Source organism: Xylocopa sonorina, chromosome 1 (genome assembly GCF_050948175.1).
Source record: "Xylocopa sonorina isolate GNS202 chromosome 1, iyXylSono1_principal, whole genome shotgun sequence".
Classification (NCBI taxonomy): domain Eukaryota; kingdom Metazoa; phylum Arthropoda; class Insecta; order Hymenoptera; family Apidae; genus Xylocopa; species Xylocopa sonorina.
In genome coordinates this window covers 21,165,559-21,191,351 of record NC_135193.1, presented here as the reverse complement: position 1 = coordinate 21,191,351, position 25,793 = coordinate 21,165,559, and the positions used below count along the sequence as shown (strand labels likewise).

General features: G+C 43.0%; 1 protein-coding gene across 7 annotated transcripts; it reads left to right on the top strand.

Annotated features, from left to right (window-relative positions):
• Positions 1 to 608: 608 nt before the first annotated feature.
• Snap25 (Synaptosomal-associated protein 25kDa) lies at positions 609 to 24,272 on the top strand. 7 transcript variants are annotated; one of them, XM_076900825.1, is made up of 7 exons: positions 609 to 747; positions 5,268 to 5,463; positions 5,673 to 5,714; positions 16,219 to 16,267; positions 20,271 to 20,388; positions 20,602 to 20,875; positions 23,431 to 24,272. In XM_076900825.1, exons 2-7 carry the CDS (start codon positions 5,365 to 5,367, stop codon positions 23,491 to 23,493), a joined length of 645 nt encoding a protein of 214 aa, XP_076756940.1. In that variant the 5' UTR covers positions 609 to 747; positions 5,268 to 5,364; the 3' UTR covers positions 23,494 to 24,272. The 7 variants fall into 7 exon arrangements, with proteins under 7 accessions (XP_076756940.1, XP_076756984.1, XP_076756958.1 ...); XM_076900869.1 differs by lacking the exons at positions 609 to 747; positions 16,219 to 16,267; positions 23,431 to 24,272 and adding exons at positions 1,788 to 1,898; positions 18,391 to 18,439; positions 22,441 to 22,581; XM_076900843.1 differs by lacking the exons at positions 609 to 747; positions 23,431 to 24,272 and adding exons at positions 1,788 to 1,898; positions 22,441 to 22,581.
• Positions 24,273 to 25,793: the final 1,521 nt, after the last annotated feature.

The window sequence follows — 25,793 nt, the reverse complement described above, 5'->3', positions numbered from 1 at the left end:
GTATTTAAAAAATTGACAATCGCTTACGCTAAGTAAAACGTCTATGTCTTCAATTTATTACGTTCAAATAGTAATTCTTTATTGTTCCACGGATGAGATAAATTTTATAATTAAAAACTTATATCTTTTACTATATAGTAAGTTAAAATATACATTTTAGTTTAACTTTATGATTTTGTATGAAATTATAACTTTTTTTTACAAAGCAGAAAATAATATAATGTAGTATATATTTAAGTTTTCAATTTCAAATTTTTATATTACAAATAGAATTTAGGTGTAGAGGTGTACACAAAATTCTAAATAATTTTTTAATCAAATCCGTCGATGATGATTTTAATCAAAATTTTGTTATACATACATAGTTAGATATCATATACGGTACAAAGTTAAAAGATAATAAAGGAATCTTTTAAACGTGCTTAAAATTATATGACAATAATCAAATCAATTATAATCGTTTGTTTATTGTGTGAGACGTTAATGTTTTCTAAGACAAAGTATAGATTATGCGATTTTTTACACCGTTTGGAAATTAGTCGTATCTGTGTGTACATTCAAATTTTCCCGCCGATTTAAAAACTGAACTTAACCATTCCCAAGTTCCGGTTGTCAAAAAAGCAGCAGCTGTTTCACTGTATCGATGTGATCACTTCTAATTGCCGCAGTATTCTCGAGGAAACGGTATATTAACGGGATTTCGCGATAGTACATCCGTGATACATGGTTGGTCATTAACTATAAGTGGTAAGCGAATAAATTCTTTACTTTAACTTACTTTTAGCAAAACTGGAGTGTAGGTAGAAATTGACTAAGTATTCACATTGCGGTGTAGTTGTATCGATTTTCTACATTATTCTGGACATCGTTCTACCCACGTTAAATTGGTGCATACTTTGTATTACTAACATTATTTACCGTAATATTTTCAATCAATTTCATTCTTCTTTCCCTAAATATTTACCTATTTCCAATTACTTCGATACTCTGTTGTACAAACCTAATGCTGTATACACATGTGCATTTAAGTGACTGAATTTTTCTAAATTTGTTCAAGTTACTCGAGATTACCACAGTCTGGTGTCCTGTAAATAGATTATCAATTAAAATTAGTATACATTTCTTCCGGTATATGAGATTTTTATGCGTTCGACGACGCTCGTTTTTAAAGAAGAAATCTATTACCATAAATTTTGCGTTGTGATATCTAAGCAGTTGTACATTTAGAAATAAGTACATTTCTCTGCACTTGATGCAACGTGTACGTTCTTAAATTGTTCATTCGTTTATTTTTTCATTTTCTTTAGAATAACATGAAATTCATAGCACGAGATGTAAAATTATTCGATATAAACCGCTCTAAACTGAAGTTGTTTATCCGATACGATTGTGATATTGAATGACATGTAAATCGACATTCAATTGAATGGTACAATATAGTAAAACACTGCTCTTAAATCGATATTCGTTGACACGTATAATTAATTGTTAGAGGGGATTAAATATTATATCGTATACAATTTTGTTTTACAAAGGCGGAAATGGCTCGGTATAAAATACGTGTTCTAGCTTCGAGAATTCGCAGTTTTGTAATCTCGTCTTCCCATTGGTGCTTTCCCCTGTCCGACGACATTTTACCCCCACCACGAGGCAAGCGCCGAGCTGACATTCTGCGACTGCTCTTTGCTCGGTAGCTGATTCCTAATCTTACAGCCGGAGAGAGTGTATCTCCGCAAACGTTGCTAGAGATCCTACCGGTTCTCATTCGAAGAAAAAAAGAGAGTGTTGGTGACAGTTCGGAAATTGTTCATTCGCCGTTTTTCCTTCGAGCAAACCGGCACAGACGGTTTGTTTACAGTGGAAACACCCATCGAGGACAACTTTATCGACGAGTTACGGTTAGTAATAATAGCCAAACCGGTGTCGTTGCACACTCTCTTCTTTTATTGTCTTACACCGTCTATTTATCGTTACGGTAGAATATATTGTTTTGTTGCAGCGAGTAGTAATTACTGTTCGTTTTCTATTTTCGATCGGTAATACACGTATGTACATGTATGCTCGCTCTTAACATACACCTATACAATCGACCAATTGTGAAAGCGATAATATTTAAATGATCGCTTATTTTTGTTTGTCACGTAATATGTACGTGTGTGAGAATGTTTGGAATATTTTCGAATTGCTTGCGCGAAAAGGAAATGAGAAGCCGGATAAGTGTCATTAAAGATTTATTCGGTATAGGAGAAGGCTAACTCGATTTTATCGTAGATTCATTAGCTATCGAATCAGATGTTCGAATCAGTTGAACATTTCTCTGAAAGAACGTGGCGATATGCGTTTCATGATGTAAAAGTGAATTTGTTTAGTGGTGTACATTTATCTTCCATCTCACTGTCGGGCATTTAACGATTGTTTATCTGTATACATCGTAGAAGAACGACATCGTGTTAACGTTACCGTTTCAGATCGACTATTTTATTTATTGATTTCTTAATGTCGCACGTATGCGCGGTCTACTTAATACGCACGCGAAACTTTTCTAAATACGGTGGTGTTCTTCCCATGAACTCGGTCGTAGAAAACTCGAGGTTGTCGCCAACGACCAGTGTCCTTGAACGGTAGGCAGACTTTTCGTATTTTCTCTACCGGCGTTAACAGCTGAGCGTCATTGATGAAAAAGATCTAAGTACGTGCGTGTGCGATAAGCGACGATGTATACATACTATGCACGGTTATGAGTATGCGCGCACTTGTGCGCATGTACGTGTACGTGTACGAGTGTGTGTGTGACCAGATGACGAAAGGGTATGGATGACGTCAGAATATTCGTATTTTATTCTTCGACGGTGGAAGATGAACTCTATAATTACAATGACAGAGGCATGAGTCGTCATTTGCCGGAAATGCACTAAAATATTGATCTTCTCACCTATTCCATGTTTATGTCGTCAACTTTTTTTTCTATTTTTTTTACAACGGCATGAGTTTTAATTGAAATCGCGGAAGGTTGAGTCAAGATTCGTCACGTGGAATGTCTAGCTAAAAATTCAGTCTTTCTTCTCCTGGTGAAACTTTTCAGTTCACCGTCGTTTGCGTTAAGTTAATTATTCTTTTATAATCGTTGGTCGTTTGTGATGTCGAAATCCAGTTCTTTATCTCGATTCGCCTTTCGTGAAGCTTCCTGTCAACGTAGAGCGAACTCGGTTACATGAAACATTGAATATCATTCGAGGAATAGAGCAGATCTGCACGTCGAATCAGTTCGAGATAGGAAAACGTGTGACAAGATGCTGATTAGAATTGCATGCAAGCGCGTGGCAACAACTGCATGCAAATGCATACCGTGACGTGGCTCGACGGGCGTTATCGACGTTCCGTATAAATTGTTTCTAAATGTTTTGTCGAACTTTTTCCTCCGCTTGATCGCGGGATAATCGTTTACATTTACCTCCTTTATTCCCGTAATATCGGTTGGAAACGAATGCGACCACGTTCCACGGAGGGGGAAGTCAGGGTTACGACATAGGTTGCAACTAATCGTAACCCCACGTGGAAAAGTTCGCAGCATTGTCTCGCGATAGCCCGGTACAGGCCGGTTAATCGGTGATTCAAAGTTGTTGCCCGTCGCGGTGATCCAATGTTGGGTATTAGTAAGTTAAGTAGCGGGTAGCTGAGCAACGTGAATTTTAAAGTAACACGCGATCTGGTCACGATCCACGCGTATTTCACGGTGTATCGAGCGGGGTGGTACAAGTACAAGCCGTTTTAATCGGTAATTCCGGTCGCGATTTGTATCGTGCCGTGCGAATCGTCGCGAAAGAATGATTGTTACGTGCTTCGCGAATGACGATCATCTACTTGGAATGATATTTAGATCGGAGGTTGCACACGTTCTCGTCGAGGTTCCTATTGATTTCTGAACACAATATCTGTTTTGTTTGCCTCTCGATTGAGAGGGGTATACAGGCAACGTCCTCCAGGTTTGACTAGCCGTCCGTGATCTTGGCGAGGTGCACCGTGACCAGAAGAAGCGGCACACCAGTACCTTTCACCCTGGAAACGAGCCAACTTCGTCTCGAGGGCAAGGACAAGCTCTCGGTCAATTGATCACGCCATAACTTGTGTCCACGAGATTGGTGCCATTCGATTTCATCCCGCGGCGCGGCACTATCCGCCCCGTGAAACACTTGCTTTTCCTAGGGGTCGCGAGTAGGCGTGACGTACATCGAACGTGTTCTTCACCCTGTGCCACAGGGACGCTTTGTTTCTCGCTGACTAATTATTTACAAGTGTCAATTACCAAGCTCTCGCGCTCACTTAAAATGAATTACCGAGGTCTCCTCTACGTTTCGAACTTCATCTTTAAATTACCAAGACCATCAACACAGCCAACTGGGAAACTATTTATCGTCGTATCGATTGTTTCGCAGATATCGTTCGCTTCGACGAGAAGCTTTGACGAAAGTTTCTCTAAGAGCAGCTGAAAGAGCGTTGCAAAGGGAAAAGAAAAAAGAAAAATAGTCCCAGGGCAAAGTTTCACAGTGCGTTACGCAGAGGAACATACATGTACGCGTCTATGGAACTCCCAGCTGATCGGTTCTCGTGGTACCGCTACTGCGAGAATTGAAGAAGCGGAGGGCGGGTTATACGCGTGGGCTGGAGAGAGATTTTGGTGGTGATTTTCGAAGGAGGGAGAGAAAGCACGGAGCAGCAGGAGGAGAGGCAGGCGCGGTCGTGTGCGTCTGCGCGCGATTCGGTCGGTGGGTCGGTCGGTCGGTCGGTCGGTCGGTCGTCGTCGGGTATTGATTTTCATAGGAGCAACCGTACACACGTACGTATCTTAACTACGTAGACGCGTATACATGCACACGCGCTACGACCGGCCGCCCGACAGTAGTTATCGTCGAATCTCTGCGTAAAATTTCACGATCGCAGATTCACGACGCCTCGAATCGCACGCAATAACCGTGGTATTGCGCCTTCGAGAGAGCAGTCGCGCATCGGTTCGTTTCGTCCTCCCCTTTTAGTCGGTTCCGTATCGACTGGTTCGTCAGGGTTTCCTTGGGAAATACGTCTTTATCTTCTCGGTCTCTGCTCGGAAAATCTCAGCGTGGTACATAAAAACGCTAACGAGATCAGTCTTCCAGCCCTTTTCGATGCTCGAAATTTCTGTTTTCACTTTGCGATCTAGAGCCGTAGATCTTATTATCTCAGCGATTTAAAAGCGGTCGTCTAATCTAGCGTTATACCTTTGAATGTCGCAGAGCGTACGAGTATCTCTTCGACGAAGGAGCTATCCCGGCTGCGAAGGGGAAGAGTGGTTCTAGGAACTAAAGCTACTATCGTCAGGCACCCGACAAGATGCCTGCTCCGACATCAGCACCGGGTCCGGTGGAGGGCGGTCCACCTCGCACCGAATTGCAAGAATTACAGCTGAAGGCCGATCAAACTACAGATGAGGTACGTGTCTACATACGCTTGGCGCATTACTCGACATTGTCCAAGAAAGATCATCGTACGATCAGTTATCTATCGTTCGAATGATGGAACTAATAATTTCTTATTAGTAATTCCACTGAAATTTTGTCGGGTTTGGAAAGATCGTACGATCGATCTCGGTACGAATGTCGCGATGTATCGCTTAACCATCGGGATTCGTTTTGTTTCAGTCCCTGGAGAGTACGAGGCGTATGCTGGCACTATGCGAGGAGGTGAGTTTGTCTCGTCCCTATGAAACTATATTCTCTTCTATTTAACGCATTAACCTTCATCCTCGATCATCCTCGGTACTAATCCTCGATCCTCGTTACTATAGCGATTCTTACTCCCGGAGTTTTTACTCCCCGATTTTGTCTTCATAGAAATATTCTAGAGGTCTTTTAATCGTCGCTGGTTTAAAATCGTTTACGTGTTTATACCGCGGGAGATAAAGTACGGGCGTCAAATGGTCCCGTCCTCGGGTAAACTTGACGGTGTGTGCAGTTGAAGGAGCAAAGCCAAAACGAGATAAAGTTAAGAATCCGATGGAAACGCGCTGGAGAGAGGTGGCCAAAATACTATTTCGGCTAGTCCGATTAAAGGATGCATATCTATGTACCGTTCTACGCGCATCGATAAAATTGCACGTATACGTGCAATTTAACGTTCAGAGGGGGAAAAATGGAGCGACGTTTCGCGCAAATTACAACGTATGTGAACAACGAATGAAATCGTTTCAAGTGTACGTGGTGAAAATGGCCAGATTTGTACGGCGTTTACGATTCTTGAAATAGTATTTGACCCAGCTCCGGCGCCAGAAGCATCCTTCGTTCGTACAATGTCTATACGTTACACACACGACGTATGCAGATGTATCTCGAACGGTTTATATTGTCCAGCAGAAGTAAATGATGGCCATATCCGGGATACCGTGGTCTTATACACGCGAGTCTTGTTTTTTTTTTAGCGACGAGAGGAAAAAGAGACGTTTCCTTCGAAAAAGAGTAAAGGAAACGAGGGCGAAAATTATCGCACTGGTGCCAAAGGAATTTTAAATGTTCGTTCCGAATGGGATTGCCGCGAATATATATGTACTCGGAAGAATTGTAAGACGACGCATCGACGCGGTCGAGACGGTAAACCGCAGCACGAGTGCACGCGATGCTCACAGCGTTGTTTTATTGCATTCACCCTGTGCCAACCTTGGTACGCGTATGTATATCCCATGCAAGAAGAAAGCTGTTCGATTTGCCCGACACTATTCGCCGCGAAAGTAATGAAACGCGTGCGTTCGTGTGTGCGCGCCCCGTGTATTTTCGTGTATTCTGTCTACGTTTCTTCAGCTCCGCATTTTTCTTCCCATTGCATTATTTATTCGTTGTCTGTGCTCGTATCTTCGATATCTATTCTCGACACATGTATGTACGTCTCTCTATATAAGTGTGTGTGCGGAACTTTTACTGTGTACATCCGATGTCTTTATATTCTTTTCTCGTTTAACTTGTTATTAATTGTCGAAGGAGCGAACGCGCAATTGCCACCTGAAAACCCGGACGATGCGATTTAATCTCTTTTTCAACGGTCGACCGAACGATAAATGAATCCCATTAATATTATATTTTATTACAACTGTTGATGCTAAACGATCCGGTATGGGTTAAATGGTCGTTGCGCCGCTCCATTCCAGTTTCTTTTGCTACTTTATCCGTGGTTGCACTTAATTATTAGCACGTGTCGCATTTCGAGCACTGGAGACGTCAACGACTATTTAGTTTGTATACATACTTTACACGCGGGATGCTATTTAAAGAAAAGGAAAAGAAATGATGAAATACTGTCCGCACGTATATAGGATGTCGGTCGAATTATTCGAGACGATTCTGTGCTAAATACGGAAAGTTTGAACCGCAGGAATCCGGACTGCGGGAGCAGTCGCGTGGTAATCTTGTTAAAAAAAAAAAGAAAAAAAAACGAAACGAAAGGAACAAAATAGGAAAAAACTCTTAATATGCTACCGGTGGTGGAGGATATTTTTTTTTCAGCAACGGTGAATCTCAGCGCAATGCACAAGGTCTCTGCGCTGGGCGAAAGGACGCTGCGGAAAAAACAGCGAACAGTTTTTGACGCGAGACGAGATTTAGACGGAACGAAGAATTTAACGATCCCATCGTATGGGAGAATGGTGTGCTTCAGCTTTGTCATGCGTTGCGCGGAGCGTTTCTTTCAATGATCACGCTCGTAGCAATTAAGACAGAGGGTAACAGGGCTTTCTTGTGTCTCCATTTCTTGCATCTCTCTCTCTCTTTCTCTCTCTCACTCACTTCTTCTTCTCTTCTATTCTTCCCGCGGCTCTTTCCCATTTTCTTCCCCTCGTTCAAATTCTTCTCGATCTGTCGATTCGTCGTCTACGTTTGATGAAACTCGGAGGAGATCCGAGGAATACCTTCGTACCGCTACGATCGTTTAAATGGTCGGCTGTTGCGAACGCATTCGTTTGACGTTCACGGACAACGAGCGCATATCGAAAGAATTTAACGATCCTCTTGTATTATATGTACATACGTGCATAATTCTCTTTCGGTTACGTGCTTCCATTTTCCTCCACCACTTTTTTCTCTCTCTCTATATATGTCTCTGTCTCCGTGCAACCTGTGTACAAACGTGTAGAACGTTTTCATTTTTCAACTGTGAATCACATTCAAGAGAATATCGATTCGACGATCGGTATTCGAAGAGTTATCGAGACGGTCGCTCTTTGCACGCGTCGCGAACACGATCCTTTGCACCGAACTATTAAAAGTAAAACGCGGGCAGGAGGATTGAATTGAAACTAGCCAGAATAGTTGAAGAAATAGTTGAAAGATAGTTTCGAAGAGTAGGGAAAGATTAAGGTCCGATCGTCGAACCGATAAGAAACGGCTCGTCTCGACTGGAGCGTGAAAGCCTCTAGGGAACGCTATTATTATTCTCACCTCCTATAATTTGTCAAGCAATTGACCTGTTAGATGCTGACCGAGACAGGTAAACGACAGTGTAACACCAGCTCTGATCTCGACGAAAGAAAGAAAATCAACCATATATATCGTTTCTCGAGTTTGGGAGTGCGAATCTAGAAAGGAGCGCGTAACACGGTGCTGAACGGCAAACTTTGTCGCTGCTATCCAGTGTGTATATCCGTGTTGCTGGCTGAACCGGGCATTTATCGATATTGTCCGTGTTGCTGGCTGTTGTGTATGTACGTGTTTTTTCACGTGTGCGGTGTGTGCCCACGTGTGTGTCCGCTTGCTTAAAAACTCGGCAAATTACACTCGCTTGCTCGATCGTCCGCCTGCCTGCCATTGCAAATTTCGTCAAATAAAATCTACACCGGCGGCTACCGGATCCCCCTTCGATCAATTTCATACGCCTCTAATTGCTAATAATATCGTAGCAGCCGGTGTACCTTTTATCTCGTTTTCGAACAACTTTATCGCTTATCCGTTTGCAGAGTTCTCGAAGCAAAGTTTAATCGACGATGCGATCGGTATCGATCGATCGCTGGGACGATCTCGATGGGGAGGATATCGATGAAATGATTTTCGGAAATTTAATCAGAAGCATTCTCTGTCTTTGTGAACTTTGCTGCCCGTTTGCCTTGGCTGCCTGGCTGCATATGTGTGTTTGCCTGTCCTCCGCCACAACACTCTTCATTCTCTCTCTTTCTCTCTCTCTATCTCTCTCTCTCTCTCTCTCTCTTTCTCTCTCAATGCATTGTGCTGTCACTTTTCTGGTTCGATATCATTCTGTCGATACCTTGCGATCTCTCTTGCGCACAAGTCATATTCACTCACCGATCATAGAAACGCGGCTCGCATAAATATAACGTACAAGGTATCAGTCGCGAAGAGAGAGGTAGCTGGTCCACGACTGAAATTGTCGATCGATCGAAATCAAGGACAAGCTACGTCGCTGTTTGTACAGATTCACCAGTGTCGGGTGAATCACCATGACATTTCGTTCTTTTCTTCATTTTTTTCCCCTTCTTTGTTTAGTTTGCTTTCAGCCGGGGATTCGTCGCGAATCTAGTCGACTCGTTCTCCACTTGTCCGGCGTTTCTTTCACGTCATCGTGTAGAGAAGATGCTGCTCACGTGTCCATGCATCACCCACCAACACCGCCACCACCACAACCACCACCACCACCACCACCACCACCACTATCAGCATCACAACCACACGGCCGATCAAACTCCTTTGCAATCGTTATTCTCTCTTTTTTTCTCTTCTTTCTCTCTCTCGCTCTCTCTCACTCTCTCTCTCTCTCTCTCTCTCTCTTTCTCTCGACTTTAATGTGCACTTGATAATCGACAGAGTATTTACCTGAGAACAGAAAAGCGCGACGATGACGATTTTCGAACGAAACAACGAAAATAAGCGAGTATCTGGTAAATACTCCGACTGAATCTCTCATTTTGTTTTCATTTTCTTTCCTTTTCTTTTTTTCCGATAGTTTATGCACATTTTCCACGCGGATGAATGAGCACGCTTCTATTTCAAGCTGAACGAGGAAAGGAGCAAAGAATTTCTTTCATAACCGTTTCCGCGATCGACCGATCATACAAAAGCGTTTCCAGAGGGACTCGACCCCTAATTAATTTCGCGGAGTACAGTCAAACGTTGATGGATAATAATTTTATAACCAGATTCCCTTGCAGCGTTGTGATTCCATTTTTATATTATTTTTTTTTTATTCCACTCTAAAGCTTCTCTCTATCTATCTCTGTCCCTTTGAATTAAATCCCGTTCGTTTTACCGAAACGAGTGGCTACAGATAGAGGAGCGCGACGGGGTTGTAATGTTCTCTCTCTTTCTCTCTCGCGGTCGTTGAATCGCGGGAGATAAAGATAACTATCGTTTGGTAAAAACGCCAATTGCTACAGCGTTTCATCCCCCGGTGGGTTTACCCAGACGAAAAGCTCGGCTCCTTTTCTTCGCTCGATCTTTTTTTCTCTATTTCTCATTCGGTCATTCGCCGCTCTCTTCATGCTCTCCTTTCCATTTCTCCCTTCCGTTTCTCTCTGTGTGCGTGTGTTCTACTTTGCATTTATTTAGGTATCTCTCGTGTACGTTTGAGTCCCGAGATTTCTCGCTTCCGCGTACGTATGTACTTGCTTAAGGAATCCGGCACTTGTATACTTTTTTTCGTTCCTCCGGTGGTAATCGTCTTCGACGGCGTTTACTTGAAGAAGCAAAAAAAAAAATGAAAGTAACTCCATTTCTCGCGACTCAAAACGCGACTAAAATCTTTCGTTTTTGTCTTGCGCATTTTTCGATTTACGCGATCTCTTCATGAAAAAGAAGACCATGTATCGTGTATCGTTCTGTATATTTTGCGGTACTTTTTCTTTTTGAGTACACCATATATATATATGTGTATACGCATATATATATATATATGTACACTGTGTGATTTTCTTTTCATCCGTGGATATTCGGACTCCAAAGCTTTTCGAGTAGTATTTCGCTCTATTTCTCTCTTTTTCTCTTTTGTTCTATTTCTATCTTTTTTTTTCTTTCTCGATCTCTCTTCCTCGCGAGGGTGCACCGTTCTTCGTGTCCGTTCAACGAATGGAGGGAAGAAGGGTGGGCGAACCGGTGACGGAAGCGAGCGAGTTTCTCTCCTCCCAATGAAAAAAAGAGCGGTTTTTTTTTTAACTCGTCGCGCGCTATCGAAACGTAACAAAAAAGGATACGTGATACAGAAAAAAAACATTAAACAGAAATTAAATTAATGATAATAATCATAATAATAACACAAAGTAAAAAATAGAAAGTCCGTGCAAGCTTGTAACGATATCCCGATTAGCCGGAAGGAAGATCTGACAAATGACTATAAAGAAAAAAAATTAAAATAATAAAATAAGTAATTAAACCTACAATAATGGCGACGACAGTTACAGAGCAACAGGAACAACAACAACTACAACAACAACAACAACAACATCGTCATGATCGATAACAACATCAAGAACAACAACAGCAACAACAAGCGACAAGCCTAATTTAGAGATCGAGAAATATATATACCCATTCGAGCCGAAAATATAAATATGACTATAATAATATCGATAACGTGTCTCTAGATCGTCAGTTCGTAAACGTTTCGTTGCTTGTCCGCCTGTCAGCCCATCTATCTCCGCATCATACACACAGGCAGGATAATATATATATACTTGTATAAATACGTGCGTATATATATTATTATTGCAAACGCCTGCGTCGTGAACGCGTCAGAGGCTTTAACAGTCCGCAGAAAATTAAAAGAAAAAAGCGTCGAATCTTAGATCCGTCGAAAACAGAAAGACAAACATTAAAAAAAAAAAAAAAAAACCAAACAAAACGAACGAAACTATCAAATCTTTTCCGTTGGTGTCTCGCGCGTACAAAGCCCGATTCGGTCACGTTCTATCCAGCACCGTTTTGCAGAAAGATATACCTCGACTTGCTTTGCCCACTTCTCTCCACCGATTTCCGTTACACCCTCCGTCTCTACCTACCGTAATACTATATACTACTAATATACTACTAATATTACTATACTATATACTTACTACTAAAAAAAAAAGAAAAAACAACTCTCTAACACTGGTGGTGGTTGTCTGTGTTGTGCTGCCTCTGTCTGTCGTAGAGCAAGGAGGCTGGCATCCGTACTCTGGTCGCACTCGATGACCAGGGAGGTGAGTGAATCGCTTTTTAGCCATTTAAGTAAACAACAAGAACAACAGCAACAACAACAACAACAATAACAAGGAGGAACATAGCCTTTCTTTCTCACACGTTTACACGTACAAACGAATTGTGTCTTGTGCCACACCTGAAACCCCAGCACAAAGCAAACCCTCCTCTCCTATCGAGAGAACCTTCGATCGTCCTCCGTGGCGAACACTCGACGCTCGTACGGAAGATTACGGGGCGAACGCCGATGTCGCGTTGCTTCTTCGCGGACCTTCCACCCATCGATCGTTCGCGTTCCCTTTTCTATTCTCCATTTCGTTTCTTTTCTTCCGTTTTCCTTTTCGTCCAACCTGTTCTCCGACGTGTTCGCGAACACACCGTCCCCTCACACCCCTCTCACCGTACTCTTCGGACTCCGACTCTGAAAATCGATAGGCACTTCGCCCACGGTCGCTTATCTCGAGAACCCTCGCGACCTCCTGACCTTTTTTTCGCAGAGAGAGAATCGTTGAACGCGACTCTACGCGGATCCATTCTCTTTCTTTCCGAGAGTCACCTTTCTACGATTCCGAGGGGCGTTTTTTACTTTTTTTCTTCACTCTGGTTCTCATCGATGTTCGCCAATGTCCGTGTTGTTGGAAATCGTCACGTTACCGTGTTAACACGGCCGATAACTGTGCACACGTTCCTTTTACGTGTTGCGGTTCATAGGCTGGCTACGGCCGAAGAGACAGAAAGCGAATCACGAGAGATCGATCGATCCACCCGCGATGTAGCGTCCCCTTTTTTCCTCCTCAGTTTTTTGCCCTCTCTGCTCTTCCAACGAGCGTGTTTACTCGCCGTCGTTACGTTACAGGTCGTCGGAAGGCATTCTTTTAATAGCGTGCTCTGCGTATATATCGTGAAACGAGAAAGAACGCCCTCGATCACGTTTCCGGATCGATCGCTCGCATCATCCCCGTACGCTCGTCATGTCAAACCAGATATATTACCTCTCGAGATTCGTGAGTCGGTCGAGCTCCTCTCGACTAATCAGCGACCAAATTTGTTCGCGTTCGAACAGCGGATCTTCACGGTTACCCACTTTTTATTTTTCATTATTCTCTGGTTTTTTTTCTTTTCTCTAACGCTCTCTTTTTACCCTACTACGTCGGGTACACTGCTATGGAAACTTGTAGAATCATAATACACGTAACTCCCTGCTCGATGAATTTTTGTTGTAACGAAAAGTAGCGGTAGATTTGGTTTCAGTACGGGTTAGAACCACGTACCTACGTCTAGAGCGGAAGTATAGCGAACGAAACAGTGCGCATTCGCGGTTGACGAAGAAAAGCGACAGCCAACTACCACTGTACCTATTACAGCCGTACTATACAAAATACTACTACTACTATTACTACTACTTACTACTAACTACTACTATTACTACTACTACTACTACTACTACTACTTATTACTACTACTGCTAGAATTATTGCTACTATACTACTACCGTTACTACGATTATACACCATTAACACTGCCAATACTGCTGAACATCATTGAATTCTCGCAACAGTCGGTAGAATGCAAAAGTATTGGGAAACGATCTGATCGTAGAGTAATTGGAAAATTCCTAACATTTCTACGTCTGGGCGGCATTCGAGAGAACAGATTTCCTTAGACTTTTGTAATGGCCAACTAGAAACGACACTTCTCCACCAAAAATTACTTGCCAATACCACTAAAGACATTGACTTAGCACAAAACCAATCACTCGCTGGTGCTGCTATCGCTGCGCTGCTACTTGCCAGTAGATACACTAATACTCGATACCCAAGAACGCAGTTCTTATCGAATTGAATTTGTACAGAGCATTTGTACGCGGAATTAAATGAAACTCGGTTCTGTAACGCCCTGTTATGTTTAAACGTGTCCCCCCTCTATGCGTCCACGATTCTTCATCATTTTTGCCTTCTGTCGGCTTCTCTTCTAACGATCCTGTATTCGTGTTTCTCTCTCTCTCTCTCTATTTCTAATTATCTCATTACCTCTTTGTTTCTCGACAATATTTCTCATACATCTCTCTTTCTCTCTCTCTCTCTGTCTCTCTTTCTCTCTATACACAGCAATAAAGTACTCAGAGCATAGACGTGTATCTCGTGTGTATATGTATGCATCTCGATTAGACGCATACGTACGTATTTTGTCAATTTCTCTTTGTCTTTCTCACTCGCTCTTTCTCTTTCTCTTTCTCTCTCTCCGTGTCTTACTACTCACGAATACACACATTCTTTCTTGGATTGTGTACTGTATATTTTTTTCCTTTTTTTTCTTCCTCTTCGTAGCCAAACACAAAGCTTCTAGCTGTGTCGCTTATCAGTGAACGTGTAATACGTACATTTAAGTATATCTATTCATATTACGAATATACATATCAACTATACGCCTAGGTAGCGTTTATATACATATATACAATGTACATGTACGTATACGTATATAAACCTGGATACTCCATTCCTTCTTTTACTTTATAAAACCCAGACAATTATATATCCAATGATTCTTCTTAGCGTTAAATATTTGTCTCATTCTCTTTCTTTCCGTTTCTCTTATCGTAATATTTATTTTCCTCTGTCTCTACCTCTCTCTTTCTCTCTGTCTCTTTCTCTGTCTTTCAACCTCTCGTTTTTCCTCTCTATGTATATATATGTATATATATACTTTACACGCACAGATGATTGTATGTATGTATGTACATATATCTATATATATATCTCTATCTATCTACACGTGTATTCTTCTTTATCTCTAACCTTGATTTCAATCCTTCTGCATCGAACGTACTTTTTGTCGACCGTCGTCTTACCAAGTATTTAGGTATTATATTGCCCTCCGCTTTTTACCAGCGAACTTATCAATGCCGCCGTGTACATATACTATTATTATTAGCAATACTATATTACTATGATTGTTACTACTATCAACATGTATATACATGTATATAGGTAATCGTGCATATATAGATGCGAATAGTGCGATTCTAGTCTATATACTGTCGATTTATGGTCCGAGTCGGAGGAAAGTAGCGCGCGATTCGCGTATGCCTTTCGCTGATCGACAGAGAAGCCAACAACGAAGGGAAACCGAAGACGTGTTTCCGTCCATCGTCGATTGTCTATAGCAATTTATCCCGTAGAGTTCTGACTCTGTTGTACATAGGTCGATGCTACGTTTTCATCCTCGAAGCTGCCAAAACTCGGTACATACATTATGTATATATACATATTATATAGTTCCCTGCGTATCACCTTAGATACTATTTACTTAGCAATGCGATGCGCATGGTGCAAGCAGGCGTGTTACGTCGATGTCGCCGTGTGAAAGTTTTAAAAGTTAGTCATGTAAATTGTAGCTAGTAACTCGCTCCACTTGTTTCGCTCGAAATTAGCCACGATCTCATCGTCATTTATTCATCGTTCTTTTCTTCGCGCTCTCTCTCTCTCACACCTTTATCTTTTTCTCGTTATTATTGTATTTTTATATATATATTTTTTTATCTCTCTCTCTCTCTCTCTCTCTCTCTCTCTCTAATTTATATCATCCAACGTGCTCAACGTGTCTGTCCGTGAGCTGTCGTTTCGCATCGCGGCTCGCATTCGCATCGGTTCGCAGAGACGAAGAGAATCGTTTCGAATTATCGTTTGCCACGGACCTGCACGTTGGGTTCACTTATTTTCTTTCATAGATAAGTATGGAGTTTTTATTTTGATTATACCCCGCGGCACGTTTTGTCACACACGACTCGGATCCTGTCGAACCACACGGACGAGGGGGAAAAATCGTTTGGAAAAGGAGTGAGATCGAGCAGCTTCGAGTCGCGATCATGATCAATGGGGTGGAACGGGAAAAGTCCGTGGCTCTTGTGGCAAAACGTGCCAGCGGTTTGCTTGTTTGTCTCTGACTTAATTTCGCAGTTGTTCACGCGCATCACTGAACGATCTTTCATTTCCGTTAACGTGTGGGCCCTTCGACCCTGTCGTAGAGCGAGGAGGTCGCAGCGAACACTCTGACGATGTTAGACCATCAAGGCGGTAAGCAGTTCCCTCAGCAATAAACAAAAACAACAACTATAAGAAAAAAAAGAAAAAGAAACTAACTCTTCTCTTGAAGAATAAGAATTGGGAATATATATATATACAAGTATGAAAAAAAGAAAAAAAAACGAACAAAGACGAGAGCAAAATGACGAGGAATGAATGGAAACGGGGCATGGGAAAAGATAGTGGGGAAAAAAAAGAATAAAAAGTACAAAGTGCATCTCACTCGGTATCGAATTGTTAGACGATGTTTTATTTTACCTTTTTTTTTCTAATTTTTTTTTTTAATTTTCTTGTTTGTTTCGTAAAGAAATACTAGAACAGAGACAAAAGAAGAAAATGAAAACTGAGCTCTTTGGTACACTTTCCACGGTTGACGGGACTGGTTCACTGAAACAGGACACACTTTGACACATATCTGTCTGTACGACGTTAACAGCTTCCGGTTGTAGACCCCGTCGATTCACGAATTAGTCGAATTTTCCCCCGGGGAAACGAGCGCGCGTTCTCCCCTCAGCAAGGGGACAGACAACACGATCGATGAATCACACCAACCTTCGATTTGCGATTTTTAACGACGAAACGAAGAGTTTTATCTTTCTGGGGGACCGTACAAATACTCTAGCCGGTAAATCGACGACTGATCGAACACCACGACTACATACGCCGACTACAAATGTGTACTTCCGCTTGTCCGTTCGGGAACTGAATACGCGTATATCTCTGGTTCTGATCTCTTTTTCTGTCCTTCAGCTAAAACAACCTTCTAATTCTGTATCTTACAGCGCCACGGTACTCTGAGTGCCTACACTGGAAATGAAGCGTGTCTTTTCTTCCTTTAATCTGCTTCTACGCCTTTGTCTGCTCCTATTTAACATTCGACTTCTCGCATCATCGCCACCGCGCTACTCGTCCTTAATTCGATTCGGTTCATCGATTAAATTCCATCTTGTTTTCCTTCATCCGTTCATCCCCTCACTACTGCTACTACTACTACTACTACTACTACTACTACTATACTACTACTACTACTACTCGACCGTAGACTCGATTATCCAGCATCTCGACGAGACTCTGTACCATCATCCCCTCAGCCCACCGTGATAACAGAAGTATAATTAGAGCCTGTAACCACATTCCGGCGTTATTCTAGAGTATCGCTATAATAATCATAAAACTGGCTAATTTGTTTGCTCTTGGACATTTCACAGATCGACGTGCATACTAATTATCCTCATATACCCATTGTAGAGTTCTTCGACCCCTCCTGCCGGGAACCGTTGGATTTACCAACCACTCGATCGACGATCGTACTCGACGTTACCGTCATCCCGTCGCTTCTTCGCTTCGTCGATCGAATCGATACGATAATTAATCGTGACTCGTTATTCCCTCTCCAGCGAATGTTCCCAGCCTCTCGAGAACCTTTCGTTGCGTTTCATCTCGCGTGATATCGCGTACCAGTGCGCGAAGCAGAGGAGCGACTAACGGAGGACCATCTAACATCCCTGTTTCGCGTTACACACGCTCGACGGGTTCTCCACCGCAGATTGGAGCTAATTATTTCCCTCTCATTCATCCAACCCGTTGTCGTCGCGTGTCGTCGCTTCGCAAGTTGGTAAATCCAACTTTTCATCGAATCTACTCGCTACGCCACGTACGAAAGAATATCCTGGTCTTCCAGCAGCCTGACCCGCAATAGAATTACTATAATCAGGATAAAATATCGTCGTACGCGCCCTCTCGCTCCTCCGACGTCGTCGGCCCTTCTCCGCTGAGAAACGTGTAACACGTCGAACGGTTCGAAATTAATCAAGAAACGGATGGAAACGGAGGAAAGAGAAGAAGAGAAGAGACAGGGAACGGACTCTCCGTCCTTTTTTTTTTCTCTGGAGAACGTTTTTCTTAATCAAGGGGGTGGCGCGAGTACAGGACGCGCGTCGATCTACGTCTCGTGCAAACAAATTGGGAGATCACCCGCGTCTTTTTCTTTTTTTTCCTTTTTTTTGACGCGACTAGAAAAATATTCTCGAGGAGCGAAACGAGGGTGCGTTTCGACGGTGCTTCCTGTGTTTCTCACGTTTAACACGCCGCTGATTGGTCGGTTGCCTGTTTAGAGCCACGAGGTCGGGATGAAAACCCTCGTAATGCTGGACGAGCAAGGCGGTAAGCCATTTCAATCTAGACATACAAACATTAAACTTACGTAAAACGTCTCTTACAAGAAATTTCTTTATCTGATTTTGATCGACACAAAAGCAACGACCGACGACCAATATCTCTATACACATATACGTATATATGTGTGCATACATATATGCATATTCTCCTCATTCTCCGATACGTTCTCCACCCGCAGCCGTATATATAATATTTATACACGATCTTTATTCTGCCTGTATAGATATTATATATCGATGCGCACGACACTAATTACGTGTAATATCGTCCAGACACTGTGCAACCCCCTGTATCCTTGTTATTAGCTTTCAGTCGAACGGTTGATACTAACCAGAACCACCGGAAGACCACAGATTCGTTCTATCGACATTTCTTTCAGCCCCCCGCCCACCCGCCACCCCCTCAACGTTCAGATCGTTTTACGTTCGAAAAATCATCGATTAAGTTTCTCCTTTGTTCTTACGTTTCTATTCTATCCGATCTTGCATCTCTCTTGTTTGAAATCCCTAGCTCTCTATCACCTCAACGATATCTCCTTCCGATGCATTCACTTTTTTCTGTTTCCTCGGTCTTCCTCGATCTTGTTTCTCGATCATCGCTTTGCTCTCTTCCACTCTGCTGTCCTTTTTACTGTTTCTTTTTTTTACAGCCTTTCTACGCATTTTCTCTCTCTCTCTCTCTCTCTCTCTCTCTCTCTCTCTGTCTCGTTTACTGTCTCTTCCTCTGCCGATTTTTCAATCTTATCTTTTTTGCCTCTCTCTTTCTCTGTCTCTCTCTCTCTCTTTTTCTCTCTGCGTCCTATCGTTCTATCCGTTTGCTTCCTCCTATTCTTAACTCCGCTTCCTTCCGTGAACGTAATCTCACGAAGGCGAACGAACAAAAAATGATAGAAAAAAAATATATATATATATGTACAAAAAAAACAAAACAAGCAGACGAACAAAACAAAAAACAAAAGAAATGAAATAGAGTACAGATGTAACCGAGTCGCACGACACGCGCACCACGTTTTTAAACGCCTCCCTCCGTTACTTCCGGCACGGTGTAAGTCAAACTTGTTTGCAATTCACTACTGTATTCGTTGACCGGCACATTTGCATCGACGCGTTTACTTAACCGTAAATAATACTTGGCTCGATTCGTTACCCAGTACCCTTAGAATCCACCGTACACCCCAAGTACATACAATACTACTCACCCGATCTTAGGACACCCTTAGTATATAATAGGGAGACTCTTTGCTTAGCTATTGCACTTTCGTTGCACTCGTTTTTTTTATTTCCCGACGATTCTTCATCGAGAGAGCGATCGATTCGCAATTACTTAAATCAGTTGGTTAACCAGCCGGTTGCGCGTATGTATCTTTGAAAATTATTCGTACATGCAGCAACGTATCTCTCGATGAATCCTCGTAGAGTATTATGAAACGACTGGATCCTCGTTTAGAAACGATGTTTTTTAGAAATGAAGCAGAAAAGATAATTGAAATCTATATTCGATTGAAAGTAGTCGTAGGCGAACACTTTGCAAGTTTCCAAATGATGGTCCAGGCTGAGTTTGTTCAGAGCAAAATATAGAGAACTCTCGAAAGAGAATCGGACAGTGTGTTTCTACTTTTTAGTTCCCCTCTTCTCGAGTATCCGATTTTTTAGCAAACAAACTTTTGTTTCGTTACGTACAAGCGAGAACGTAGAATGCAGCGGCACGTGGGATTTCTGTTCTTCCGGGGACTGTCTGTGTTTTCTTTCGAGACCCTTTTTAAGCAGGAACGGTAGAAGGAGGATTTTTAACACTGTCTTCTCGTACGATGAAACAGAGCAACTGGACAGAATCGAAGAGGGCATGGATCAGATCAACGCCGATATGCGCGAGGCCGAGAAAAATCTTACTGGAATGGAAAAGTGCTGCGGTCTCTGCGTTCTTCCATGCAACAAGTAGGGCTGTCCCGAATCGCTTTACATTTTTACTCTCTACCCTCTTTAAATCGAACTTTTACAGCGTTATTCTCTAACTCGACAATAGTCGTTCTATCGTCAACTTTGAAAAGTTTCCTCTAAAGTACAATGTCGTAGCTTAACACGTTCCGATTGACCGACCCGATTACTCTCGCCGGTTCGAATCGCTGATCGAACGCTGTCTTTCTACAGAGGTGCCAGTTTCAAAGAAGACGAGGGAACGTGGAAGGGGAACGACGACGGTAAGGTGGTCAACAACCAGCCCCAACGGGTGATGGACGATCGCAACGGGCTCGGCCCTCAGGGTGGTTACATCGCCAAGATCACGAACGACGCCCGCGAAGGAGAGATGGAGGAGAATATGGGCCAGGTGAACACGATGATCGGTAACTTGAGAAATATGGCGATCGACATGGGCAGCGAATTGGAAAATCAGAACCGACAGATCGACAGGATCAATCGCAAGGTGAGGAAACGATTCGCGCGTCCTCGACGACGACCACGACGACGACGCGACGAGTCGGACTTGTACTCAGAGAAGTCTTTCGATCGCGAACCTTCAGACTTTTCTCTTTCTCTGTTCGTCGTATTCTCGCCTCTACTTCTACAAAATAATTGGTATCGACGATGTTCGTTCACGATTCGATCGAACGATCCTGGAACGAGCAAGGTCTGAAGTTAGTCGAACGAGTTGTTGATTGAGATGACGATTATAAGATAAATACGATTAGCTCCGCTATGTTTTTTTCTCTCCACGGAGCATGCGTGGATTATTTCTCTCACGATGCACGCGCTCAGAGCGATGCACAACCACGTCGTCGCTTTCGCTTTCTTTCTACATGTCCTCCGTTTCACCCCTTCTCCCAATACCACCCCTCCGTCTCTACGTTCCCGCCGCGGAATCGAGTTTAGTTTTAGTCGTCGACGGTCCTCGTGTCCCCCGAGAGTTCCCACGCTGGCCTTGCCAGACCGTACTAACACGGACTCGGGTATTTTTCGCTCTCCAAACGTCGAATCGTATTACGATTCGGAGGCTAATTGGATCGAGGTAAACCGTGACACGCGAATCTTACTCGCGTTGGAATTAGTAGCAGTCGATACGCAAGGGTGGGACGGTTTGCCGGTCCGATTTCGTGGGAATGTTTACGGTACTTCCGAGGGTTGTTCGATTGTAGGACTTTTGTCCGCCGACGATGGGCAATCTACGGTACGAGCAGACGTTCCACAGTCTATACGGCAACATTTATTCCTTTTTCCTTCGCCTCATACTTTTCTAGGACGGGATTATCTCACCTTTTTCGAGAACGCATTCGATAAAACGTTCTCTCTACTTTTATCAATATTTTATCTCTATATATTATATACACACATATATCTATATAATATATATGTATAATAAACACATTATTTTTGTGTTGGCACGGAAGTTCTATTCGCTGAAGACGAAACGATCGTTGCGGAAGGGGTGCGTTTAAAGGGAGGGAGATCCGTTGAATAAAAAGAGATATTAAAAAAAATAGTAGAGGAACGATCGTTTCGTTTTCACGTTGGCATGCGTACGCACGTGCACCGCACGACTAGCCACCCTCTCCACCACCACCACTACCACCACCCCCGATATCACCGTCCCTTTAATTTAACCCCTTCTCGTCATCTCGCACCACCAAATGTTCTTTCTCTGTTTGTTGCCACTTTCACGGGCTGTCTTCTGTGTTCGGCCACCATTGCAATATCGAATGCAAGCGAAATGCAAGGGCGAGAGAAGGATGCGAGACAGACAGTCGATGGTGAAACGCAACGTCAGAAAGAAAGAGGAAAGAAAGAAAAGGGAAACGATCGCACCTCACGTTTTCACGGCCGTCGGTCGCGTATCGACGATATCACGATTCACACGCTTTGTCAACCCTTTTTTCTGTCTTTCTATAGTTTTGTCGTTTCTTTCTCTGTTTCTTCTTTGCCTTACGTTCTAATCTTGAAGGTTTCTCTGTCTTGTGCCGCCTGTGACCAAATCCGAACTATGATAATCCGCAGGGCGAGTCAAACGAAACGAGGATAGCCGTGGCGAATCAGCGTGCGCACGCCCTACTCAAGTAAAATGCGTCTCTCTGCCCACGTACCCGTCTCCTCCGAGCCCCAAAAATAGTCGAAAAAAACCAAAAAAAGAAAAAAGAAGCATATATATATATACAGACCTGTATATGTATATATATATCAGCTCGAAAAAAATGTTGTACGCTCACCACACGCCCGCGACCCCTTCTTCTTCTGCCTTCTCGTCGTCGGTCGGACAACCGCCAACCCGTCAACCCAACTCGTATCTCCAACTCGATCCACCTGTTTGTGCTACAACGAAAAATCATCGAGCCTTCCGGTTACATCGATTTATTATATTACGTGTGTCTTTATGTCTCGTGTACCTAGTGCAATCTCCTTTTATATACGTCGTTTAGTTTTACGTTTATTTGTAACCCCTTGTAACCGCGTCATCATTCTTTGCCGTTGTTGTGTCCAGTTCGTTTCTACGCTAGTTTTATAGGTGATTATACGTTATCTACGTACGTACATGTAGTTACATGCGTATACACGCATACGCACACACACACATATACAAACATAATATATACCATACGCGCACGTGTGTGTGTGTGTGTGTGTATATTTATACATATATATTTATTTAATATAAACGCGCGTTACCCTGATATTAACATCTGACCCTTTGGAATCTTATTTGTCGGATGAAACCTCGCAGTGTCGTCGTCTCGTCGCATCGTCTTCGTGGTTCGCGCGTACGGGTTCTGTTTCGATCCGAACATCAGCTAGGATTCGATCGAACGTTTCAATATCGTCTCTCTGTCGATGGAACCGCGAACAACGATGTCGACGAGGACGAACGATACGCGTAGAAGAAGACCCCGCGTCGTAATCCGAGAGTTAACGTGGTGGACAATAACATGATGCTGATCACACGCCTTAATTTTTAGTTACGATCTTTCGTTTGTTTGTTTCTTTGGCACGCAGGGCGAATCGAACGAGACGAGGATAAAGGTGGCCAACGAGCGAGCCCATCAGCTACTCAAGTAAGGCCACTCTCGACCACCTGCACCCCGTCGGCCACCAACAGCACCTAATACAACCATTACTACTATCACAACCACTATTACAACAGCAACAACAACAACAACAATACAAGTACCACCAGTTATATTACAAACACACAAACAGTCGGTTACTCTCAATTACTCATGCTCACGTATTTTGCGGTTTATTTATTACCGATTATTTATATCTCGAATCATTTTGGATCTTTGGTAGAGATCTGGTTGAACGCGAATAGGCGATCGAAGATACTGAATGGCACGGTTCTACTTTACTTTGCTTTCCGTCCTCCGTTTCGATATATTGTGTTTTTTTTTCTCGTTTAATCGTTTCTTATTTAGTTTACGAACACTTATATAGACGATAGTCGCGTACGTTACACGATATGTTCCCGGTCGGTTCGCGTTTTAGTCACAAATAGTCGCTCCAATGTTGTTCGTTCGACGCGTTGGAGAAACTTTTCGCGCTCTAGAAGATAAACTGCACCACACTATCCGCTGTTGCGCGTCTTATTTTCGACGAACGCGAAAAGTGAATTCTGTTCAAAATTGCTCGCGACCCACGCATTTCGATTACCGCACCATTCGTTTGTTCGTTGCCACGATTATTTCCGGTTCCGAGCGGTACTTTTAGTTTTTCATTCGAAATCTCTCGAGCGTACCTACCACCGACCTATAACCCGTCTTTAACCCTTAAGAGGGCAAATTTTCGTCTCTAAAACTAGATGTATCTAACGCAGACAATTAGAAGAGAGAAAGAGAAAACGAGAATAAAGTTAGTTTATTAAACGAATAATATTTACACGTAACGAAGACGTCGACGCCGACGCAGCGTCGTCAAGTCAATTCTGCGGACCGGCAAAAGTTTTTTAAAACGACGAGCAAATGTTTGAAGAGTAAGTAAGAGAGCTCGCGAAACAGTAACCGAGAGAATGAGAGAGCGATAGAACAAGAAAGATGTGGAGAGCAAACGATAAAGAAGTTAAGAATTTTTTCATCTTAATTGCACGTTTATCCAAGTTCTTCCTCTCGTGATATAGCGTTTACACTTTTAACGATTTACCTAAGAAAAAACTATAGAAAAAAAATACAAAGTTTCTAAAGATAAGAAAAGTATTAAATAAAATTCAGAGTAATAAAAAGAAAAAAAAAAAAGAAGGAATAGGAGACCTTTAGCCAAACGATACCCAGTCAAATATTGCGCGCCTGTTTAAGGGTTAAAGATTACCCACAGCTGAAACGAGAAGCAGAAGCATGTACACAGGATAGGAGAACATCGGTTGTACGGGAGCACGCACACGCTGTACCGTTCTCTGCCATCGTAACATTTCCATAGGTACACGTGTATTACGTACACGGTAGGGAACGTCCAGATACAACGCGGAATTATGTATACACACGGAACACGGAATAGCTGTGCTTAGACGCGAACGGAGAGGGATAGAGAATGAGAATGAGAATGAGAAAGAGAACGAGATTAGTGTAGAAATCGCACAGCGTGTGGGAGTGCACGCGTAAACGATACATACGCACAGCGAGCCCCCGTAGGTAATATACGTCTCATGTAATTTGTTATCACGATTAGCGTTACGACCAAGATATCCGTATATAGTAGAATCGATACATACATGCGTGCACACGTACATACTTACTAGACAGAGATATACCAGCGAGGCGCGTCTGTCTGCGTGCAAACGCGCATCTAGCAGTTCGTAGCGAGCGTAGGTCTCTGTCTGCCGGTACCTACCAACCCTAGAAGGTTCGAAGACGCGAGCGTACGTGGAATGGATCGAGGGAGCTTGTCGGAAAATTTTCGTGAACGCTGAATAATATTATTACCTTTTTCCTCGACGCGTACCACGCTCCACGTCGAACCACCGTGCGACCAACGAATAATCTCGCTTCCCGCGAGCTAACTCCAGAGAAACCGGAAGGGATCACGACGGATGGGACGAGGGAGTCGAAGCGGAGGAGGACGCTTAGCGCGGCAGCAGGTCGGAGCTTGAAAGGTGTGCAAACAGGGCGGCGGAAATAAAGAGGAGAGAGAGAATGAGTAAAGGGCGGCGGAGAGGGTGGAGGTAGAGAGAAAGAGAGAGAGGCGAGGAGAAAACGGAAGAGGATTCGACGATCGAAAGCGAGCAACGAAGGTAACGACGTCGCGGAAGCAAGAGAAAAGAGAAGAAAGGCGTTAAATGTATAGATAGAATTTTGTTCATCATTTTGTCTGTCGACTCACCGTAGAGCATAGATCGATTCCGTTTCTAGCGGCCCCGCGCACGCTCAGTG

Excerpts from the sequence above, each read along its gene's own strand:
- Snap25 (XM_076900825.1), top strand. The coding sequence starts at position 5,365 with ATGCCTGCTCCGACATCAGCACCGGGTCCGGTGGAGGGCGGTCCACCT. Across the intron at positions 16,268-20,270 it reads GATGTTAGACCATCAAGGCG|AGCAACTGGACAGAATCGAA; the intron begins GTAAGCAGTTCC and ends ACGATGAAACAG. Across the intron at positions 20,389-20,601 it reads TGCGTTCTTCCATGCAACAA|AGGTGCCAGTTTCAAAGAAG; the intron begins GTAGGGCTGTCC and ends GTCTTTCTACAG.